The sequence below is a fragment of the Scomber scombrus genome, chromosome 10 (assembly GCF_963691925.1).
Source record: "Scomber scombrus chromosome 10, fScoSco1.1, whole genome shotgun sequence".
Lineage (NCBI taxonomy): Eukaryota > Metazoa > Chordata > Actinopteri > Scombriformes > Scombridae > Scomber > Scomber scombrus.
Genome location: NC_084979.1, coordinates 29967279 through 29976617, shown reverse-complemented (window position 1 = coordinate 29976617; position 9339 = coordinate 29967279). Strand labels below are relative to the sequence as shown.

Genomic DNA, 9339 nt, shown 5'->3' with positions numbered 1-9339 from the left:
TAAAATAGATGGACTTTTAAATACATTCTTGCACATGGATTTTGTCCCCCATCACTTACATTGTAAGTACATCATGGAGGGGTCTTCTAGTTGTCAGTATGAACAGTAGGAATGATTACAGCAAGACAAATTTGACTGTTTTAAGACAGATGTGAAAAAATGTGAGCCTCTAATTGTAATTTTAGTAGGTTTTGCAGCCTGTGCTATCATCTTTTACAGTTTTGATATCTTTTCACAGTGTAGTATAATCATTTTTAGACACAGAGCCAGCAGAGATATAAACAACTAAAATAAAAGTCAGCTCGATGTTTGTGAGGTGAGAGTTTACACTGAAGTTCCAACCTGTGGATCAGAAAGGGAATCCCTTGTATTTGGTTCGTGTACATTATTTGAATGAAGTACAGATAAGACGGGAAGGTCGCTCACCATCAGCATTCCTCTTTGTCTTCCATCTGTAAAGCAGGAATAGCAAAACTGCCAATAATGCAACACTGCTCACTGTCACACATATGGATACAACCAGCGGGTTAACTGAATGAGATAAAGAGGTAAACGGGTCAAAAGGAGAGAAAAACAATTAACACATGTAAATTACTTAATAATTCTTATGTATTGACCTTTAACAGGAGTGTGTTGTATATTATTTAATTGTGTAGTAAACGCCACCGTCACTTCTCAATCAGGCTTAAAAAAGTCTCGACTTCTGCAACTCCTGTTATGTGGAAGTCGGTCAGTCTCCTCTGGTTCATGTTGCAACAGTGCGTTGATACCAAGAGCAGAGACCATATCTCCCTGATACTGGCCTCCCTCCACCTTTTAAAGGGAATATATAGTACTATAACAACATTATGTGCAATTCAACACCTCCTGCTTACCTGTTTATGTGAGTTTCTGTCTCACATGTAGACATAGACACATATGGGAGAGAAACACACTAAACAACTATGATGCATTTATATCAAAAAAACGAAGGATCAATGTTTCTGCAAACTGCATCAGAGTTATGAGTGTGCTGCCGTCCTATTTTAAAAAAATTCAACTTTTTAGGGCTGCAACTAGCAATTTTATTTCCTTCTTTCGTCTATAAACGTCAGAGAATAGTGAGAAATGTGCATTATAATTTCTAGGATCCCAAGGTGACGTCTTCAAATGTCTTGTGTTCGGTTAACTTCATGAAACTAGTTGCACTAATAGGTGCAGCTCTAAAACCTTGCATGTATACATACATGCAAATTTGTATGCAAACTCAGACCTGCAGTATAAATAGAGAGACTAAGAGGAGGAGGGCAGAGCTGTGTGCATGTTTGTGTTGGCTTAGAGGAAGGAACTCCATCATTTAGAGAAGTGAGTGATAAGTTCCTGGTTTGCCAGTGAAGACAGAAGAGAGGATAAAACCATCAGAGCGTCAACATGACAGTTCATCACACTTTGATCTGCTTTTTCTTCCTCAGTGAGTAAATTCACTTCCTATTTCTTTCTCTTTATTATGTTATATTCTTTATGTAAAGTTGCTGAGTAATAAATGTTAACACTTTCGTACTTTCTCTGTGGTTGCACTTGATGAACAGTGCACTTGTTACTTCCTCAAAATAATCCCTTAATCTGTAAGATTTTACTCAGCACTTTCCGTAATTGATTTTTTATTTTTATTTTTGCGGACACATTTTTTTAAAATTTCAGTTCATTTGACAGTTTGTGACTGTAAGTCTTTATTACAGTGACAGTAGAGAGTAGACAGGAAACGGAGGGAGGGGGTCGGGGAGGTAACATGCAACAAAGGCCTGCTGCCGTAATTGAACTGCGGATGTTGTGGTTGTGTTGAGTCTTGGCCAATCCCAAAGTTCTTCTTTTTTTAAGAGAGTTAGGGTTTCCTTTTGTTGTATTTTTTGACCATATTCATTACAAAGTGTGTATTCTGTTGTTTCAATCTGTTTTAGCTGAACTGCTTTTGATACTAACTTTCTGCAACATTTAACAAACAAAAAGAAAAAGAAAAAGAGAACCTATTACTATTGTGACAATATTGTATGGATGACTTTTGGTGCTTTCACAAAACATTTTCTATGTGTACATGTGCATTGTGACACTGGGAGCATGTGTGATGCAGCAGCTTGAACCCCAAGACAAGTTTCCCATGTGAGACAATAAAATACACATTATCTAATTTACACATGAAGATTGTTGATAAATACTCATCAGTAATGTGGATATAGTGACTAAGTGGGTAAAGAAATAATAGAACAGTTAGAATAGTCTGTTTAGTAGTGCAGCCTTTAAAACCAAGAAAACACAACACTAATATCACGATATAAAGATATCCAAAATATAAAACAATATCTAGTATCATATTGTGATATTAATATAATATTGATATGTTGCCCTGCTTAAAGCTGGGGTCCTTTTTTCAATTAAGCTAATACAATTTTTAATAAAATGTGCTTTACATAAAACATAAAAGGCATTAAATTAAATGCAAAAGAAACACAATACTTCATAAAAGGCATCTGGAGAATTAAAAGACAGTAGATGAAATAAGTAAAGTTAATGAGGACAAAGATGTAATTTAAAACATTTAAATTGAATCAAATCATTGGAAAAATGTGAGAATTTATTCTGCGTCCATCGAGTCCTTCCTGACAGAGACTAAATCAAATCACAGACTGGTTGAACTGGGCAGCTCCCAGTGTGACTCTGTGGATCAGTGTAAATGTGAAATATTGACTATTGATTTTTTTCCCCAGCAGTGCTGCAGGATGGAAACATTGGTCTCATCAATGCACAAATCCTCAGTTTTAGAGGAACTGAAGGACAAAATATCACAGTTCCATGTAACTTTACCAGGACTGGAAGCAAGAAGTACTTCTGTAAACACAAATCTGAAGAAACAACCCGTAAATTGTTTAATGACTGTGATAAAGCAGAACGCATTCTTGAAATGGATGGTGTCAGTGCTCAAAGAGGCAGATACAGCATGAGATATGAAACCACAAATACAGGAAGTCGTCTGGATGTGACCATCACACATCTGACCAAATCTGACTCTGGACGTTACAGCTGTGCTTTGGACTTACCTGTCGCAATAGATCCATTCCAGGAGTTTAAGATCATCGTCACAGATGGTGAGTTTCTACTGAAAGTCATGAAAATGTTTCTTCATGTTTCTGGAGGTCAGAGGGAAGTTTTCATATTTTTCTGACTGCAGCTGATATTTTAATAATCTGATATTTGGTCTAACTAATCACTGTGAAGATTGATAAATTAAGTGTCCATTTACTGTATCAGTGTTTTTAGGAATAAAAATGATATACTGATTATTTAATTTAAAAGTTGCCATTGTTTTTTTAAGCAGCCGGTCAGATAAAGGAGCATTTTATTTCTCTCACCAGGATTTATTTTGTATCAGTGTGTTTCTTTTTTATTCTTCACAGCTCCGTCCACTTCAAAACCAAAGTTGACTACTAGACCCTTTTTAACATCGGCCCCATCAGCTTCCACAACAACAACAACAACAACAACAACAACAACAACAACACAGAGTTTCAGAAGAAGCTCCACACCATTTTCTGCTCAAACCACCAACCAGTCTGAACAGGAGCAAACTGAGAAAACAACAGCTGGAGGTTCAGGTACATTTACCTTTGAAATGTTTCTTTAGTAAACAAAAACCCCCAAATATGTTTCATATTTTAAGTTCATCAAAGTAGCCACTGTTTACCTTGATGACAGCTTTGCACAATAATGATCAATATCATTACCAGCTTCACCTGGAGTGATTTTCTATTAACAGGTTTCTATTAATGTGTTTGAGACCATCAGTTGTTTTGTGTCAAGGTAGTGTTGGTATGCAGCAAATAGCTCTATGACATAATACTATAAACTGCTCAAGTAAGTATAAAAACAATAGTTTATCATTACTTTGAGACATGAAGGTCAGTCGAGCCAGAAAATTTCAAGAATTTCTTCAAGTCCAGTTGCAAAAAATATGAGTATCGTCCCAGGAAAGGAAGACCAAGAGTTTTCTCTGCTGCAGAGGATAAGTTAATTACAGTTACCAGACTCAGAAACCACCAATTGACAGCACCTCCAAGCAGAGCCTGCACCAATGCTTCCCAGAGTACATCAGTAGCAGATGCATCTCAACAGAAGCTGTTCAGATGAGACCAACATATTTCATGGCTGAAATGTGTCAGTCTAACAATAAAGTAGTTATTTACACTACAAGTGTTGCTTGTGCTTTGACCTATTCAGTCTTTTTGCCTTCTTTGTCCACCTTGGAAGTGGGCGAGGTGACAGAAACCTCAACTCTGCTTCTCTTCTACTGTTCAATCTACAACAGGTGTGCTGCTGTACGTGGGTCTGACTCTGTTCATCATCGTGCTCCTGTTCTCAGTGGCTCTGCTGATATTCTGCAAGAAAAGATCATCTAAACCCAAAGGTGAACATCAAAAACTGTTTCTCCCAAACCTAACCAACCACCAGTTTTTACTCAGCTGAACGGATAATTTTCAGCGTATTGTTTCAAGACAAACTTTTCAAACTTGGTAAATTAATGCATAACAGATAGGTAGGTAGATAGATAGATGGAAGACTTTCTCCTGGTCATATGAAAAGAGAATTGAGTGTGGAGATTATACAAAGAGTATCATGAAGCTTACATTTAACTACCTGATTGATTTGATTGTCCTAAAGTCAGGTGTAAATTTGCTTCACACACCTTTTTAAAGTTTGGGTTATCAAGCTCTGGTTAACTATAATAACTGCCCTTCTAGCTGCTCCTATTTGTAGACTAGTGGCTAAAAGGAGAAAATAGTTGAAAAACCAACAAAATACACAGTATTCAGTTATCAGAGTCAACAGGATGACGGTGTCGCTATGTGTGAAAATGTTTCTTAATCTGTCATCAGTCAAGTTTCTTCAGAAGCTCAAAGAGGAACAGGCAAAAGTGTTTACTTCCTCTTTTGACAAATGTTTTAGCATGTACTTATTCTTCTGAACCTCGTGTTTTTCAGAACATCCCGAGGAAACAGAGTATGCCAATTTCACAGAGGTGAGTTTAAGTGAATTTGTGACATCTGAGCATCGTTAGCGTTTGTGAAACCAGCTGATATTAATACAAACCAAACCCGTCCTCTTCTTCTTCTGCTGCAGGCCAGCCAAGTGCACGAGGAGATCAGAGAGGGCGACGGACAATGCAGATCTCCTCCTGTGGAAAACTCAGTTGAAGCCTCAGTTGTCTACAGCGTTGTCACTGCTACATCATCCCATCCTCTGAGCAAAGTAAGAAAAAACTGGCAGCATTTTAGCTCTGTGGTCAGAAAACTGTAGTGTTAACCACATCATGGAGACTTTCTTTACTTATCCAGAGTTAAAGTTGTAACTAAGTACATTTATTATAATACTGCATTTGTACTTTATATTACTACACACAATTTCAGAGGGAAATATTGCACTACATTTATTTAAAAGCTTTAGTTACTTTTTAGATAGAAGTGAGACTATATCTATGGTTAAAACATGCTGTGACCATTTCATACCTACCATGAAATCTATGCAGAAGTCTGTCTTTTTGCACTCTATGGTTGAGCGCTTTTAAAAGGAGTAAGAAGGCCTCAACCTGTGCGTTCCTTGGCATGTGTGTTAGTGCTTGTGGACTCTGGTGGCTCATTCCAACGTCAGATCAATGAATGATGCTACCTCCAGAGTGTCGGACTGACTCATTCCGCTTTGTACAGCCATGCATGCTAAAATCCCTCTCAGTGTAAGCAGGGGTCAAGCATGGACCTTGAGGTCACAGTAAAGGCTGCACTATCATCTTGGCAGAAAGACATTATGGGCCCCATCTTGCGGTCGGCGCACAGCGGATGGCGGGCGTGGCGCATGTGTCTTTGTTAGTTTCCCCCGATGCAGTTGTCATTTTCTCGCACTGCACCCACGTTGTCTAAATAGCAAATGCACTTGCACCAGTCTGTGCACCTATGGGCGTGTTGGTCTCTAAATGAGTTGTGGTCAGGCGCATTGGTGGCGCGTTGCTATTTTGAGGCAGAGGAAAGCGATTACGCTACTGACCAAAAAAAAAACTGGTCTAAAGTCACTGGCGCGTATGACACTGTTATTTAAGGGGCGCATCACGAAGAGTCCAATATGCTCTTAGATAGGCGGGTGCGCAGCACGCAGACACTGTGCTTGTTACGCACACACGGTTGCGCAGCAGCACACAAACATAAAAAACATCACAAATAAAAGGACCACAATGTGAATTCGTATTATGATGTACATCAACATATTCACAATGACATGCCACTATGTATCACAATCAGTCAATCGCAGTAATGATCAATGAAACTGTCAATGTAGTCATGTGACCAATCCTGGTAAATCCGCCATCAAACTAACAATCTCTCAAGGTGACAGCGAGCCTGGATATTAAAGGGAATGGGAGATGACACTCTGATTGGTTTACCGCGTGTTACGCCCAAAACACGCCTATGATGAATGAGGGGACTTAAGTCCGACCCTTTTAGACCATGCGCCTGGCGCAGTGACCATTTTTCATAAGGACACGCCCCAAAGGCACTTGCACCACGCGCTTCATGCCATCCGCTATAGATCGTTAAAATAAGGCCCTATGTTTCGCTCCTTGAGATGGTGAAGGCAACTGTGGTGTTTTGGGGAAAGCAGGAGTCACTTTGATAACAGTGGCGCAGCATTTGCTGTAGCACCCAAGGTCAGAGGATATCACTGTCTGACTCCCTAAACCCACAGATGGGTAACTGCGTTTCCTCGTTTCTAGAATAAGGAACCAATAGGCTAATTCCATTACTGTAGATGCATTGAATATGACCATTTATGGGCATCGAGTATTCATGGTACTATCTGTGAAGGCTTAAAGACGATCAACGGAGGAGAGTTTCCGCAGAATCGTGGTGGCATCATGCATTAGACGAGTGTATTGATATTACTTTGATTCTCCTCGTCCAAGCTTCAATAAACACTTTCGGCGTAAGACATCCTTGACTCCTGTACACTTTTCTCTACTGCTGAGGTTAACCATTGAAAACAAATTCTCCATAACAACAATATCACCCACTGTGCTCAATAACAGCAGAATCTCGCCCTGTCTCAACCCAAGCATGAAGTTCTTAATCACATCATATAAATGAATCATATTCCTGTCTGTTCTTCACACAGTGTTTCCTCATTAAAAATATGAGTTACATGTTATAACGTGATGCTTTCTTTCTTCTTTTGGTGTGACAGCAATATGCTTCCCTGAGTCTGTATGTGAATTGTTATTAATTAAACCATAAAGACGAGCCTGTTTTGGGCCATGTGTGCATGATTGACAGCTATCTCAGCCAATAACTGTATATGGTGGTTGCTCTCTGCTCGTCCCGCCTCAGCTTCACCACCTTTAGGTTTCCTTGTTCCAAACAACTGGCTTTAGCACAAGATGATAATTTGCAAAGTCTGTCACAGCTTTAGGCCTCTGTCGGTTATTTAAAGAAAAGAAAATGTAATCAATTACTGAAGTAGAAGGTTTAAGTTGCTATTAAGACTAAAACAGTATAACATATAACATTTGAGCTCTTTCTTTTCTTCCAGGCTGAAGATGACTCCAGTGATGTCGTCTACACTCAAGTAGATTTTTCCAACAGAGCTGCCGCCTCACGCAGCAGCGCCCCCAGTGTTCAAGCCGATAATGTTATCTACTCTGCACCTCGGTAACGCACTGATACCAAGGACGTTTCATAGTCCCTGTACCCAACTAGCACTTCACCTCAGCATTAGTTTTAATGCTGTTGACATCCTGTTTACTCTCTAAGTGACAAACAGGTCAACAGGTTGTGGTTTGGATGAGTATCACTCACACAGGAAACACTTCAGTCATTAATAACAACAGGATGCTTCAAGTTAAGATTTACTTTTACTACTTCAGTAAACCTAAAAGAAGCTCGAAGAGAATAGAAAGAATATATTTTAATGTCTGTGAATGATATTTGTCTATTAAGCTCACTGTCTGTGAGGTCTACATAATAATAATGATCCAGGTTGAATGTTTCTGCTTACATTTTCAGTTTTATGACATTTATTTGGTGTATCTTCTGCCATCAGTCACCACTTTTAAATCCTTGCTAAAGACCCACTTTAATACAAGCGCCTTTGTTTCCCCTTAATTTTTAATATTATTATAAAATTGTTTTAATTTTGTCTGTTCGTTATCGCAGATTTATTTTTGGTTTTATAAACGTTGTCCTACATTTCTCTGTAAAGCACTTTGGTCATCAACACCTGTTGTTTTTAAAAGTTCTCTGTAAATAAATTTGACTTGATTTACTTCACCAACCTTTCAACAATGTCATTCACACAATGTGGATCATCAGAAATTATGATTATGTTAATGGTCCCAAAACTCCAGAGAAGTGTTTGAAGAACGACTTATTTGCAATTGAACGACTCCTGCACACTTGTACTTATGAGTTTCTGGCTCAAATGTAGACATGGACACATATGGGACAGCAGCACACACATAACTATGATGCATTCATTTCAACAAACGAAGGATCAATGTTTCTGCAAACTGTATCACAGTTATGAGTGTGCTGCTGTCCCATTGTTGAAATATTAAACATTGCAGGGCTGCAACTTAACAATTTCATTAATGATTCTGCTTATTATTTCCTTATTGTGTCTATTAACGTCAAAGAATAGTTAGAAATGTGCGTTATAATTTCTAGGATCCCATGTTGATGTCTTAAAGTGTCTTGTTGTGTTTGATCAACAGTCCAAAATCCAAAGAAATTGAGTTTACGTTCATATATAACACTGAAAAGCATCAAATCAATCATCACATTTGAGAAGCAGCAACCAGCATGTTTGTTATCTTTGCTCAACAAAATCACTAAAATGATTATTTCATGATGAAATTAGCTGCACTAACTGTTGCAGCTCTAAAGCCTTGAATATACTTGCAGACCTGCAATATAAATATAGACTGAGGGGAGGAGGGCAGAGCTGTGTGCATGTATGTGTTTGTTTGGAGGAGGGACTCCATCATTTAGAGAAGTGAATGAGAAGTTCCTGGTTTTAAGACAGAAGAGAGGATAAAACCATCAGAGCCTCAACATGAAAGTTCATCACACTTTGATCTGCTTTTTCTTCTTCAGTGAGTACATTCACTTCCTATTTCTGTCTTTTATGTTATGTTCTTTATTTAAAGTTGGCGAGTGATACGTCTTTACACATTTCTGTGGTTAAACATGATGAACAGAGTAACTTTCAAATGTAAATCATTAGCAACACTTGTTGTAACATTGAAGGTTTTACACACTGAGAATTTTA

General features: G+C 38.4%; 1 protein-coding gene across 1 annotated transcript; it reads left to right on the top strand.

Moving 5' to 3' along the window:
* The first annotated feature begins 1410 nt into the window (after window positions 1-1410).
* On the top strand, window positions 1411-8357 carry LOC133988152 (uncharacterized). The gene is made up of 7 exons (XM_062427704.1): window positions 1411-1450; window positions 2745-3119; window positions 3429-3626; window positions 4337-4435; window positions 5010-5047; window positions 5149-5277; window positions 7603-8357. Exons 1-7 carry the CDS (start codon window positions 1411-1413, stop codon window positions 7723-7725), a joined length of 1002 nt encoding a protein of 333 aa, XP_062283688.1. The 3' UTR covers window positions 7726-8357.
* Window positions 8358-9339: the final 982 nt, after the last annotated feature.

Bases quoted from the DNA above. Each gene is read 5' to 3' on its own strand.
- LOC133988152 (XM_062427704.1), top strand. From the start codon at position 1,411: ATGACAGTTCATCACACTTTGATCTGCTTTTTCTTCCTCA. The intron at 1,451-2,744 runs GTGAGTAAATTC...TTTCCCCAGCAG, and splicing joins GATCTGCTTTTTCTTCCTCA to TGCTGCAGGATGGAAACATT. The intron at 5,048-5,148 runs GTGAGTTTAAGT...CTTCTGCTGCAG, and splicing joins AGTATGCCAATTTCACAGAG to GCCAGCCAAGTGCACGAGGA.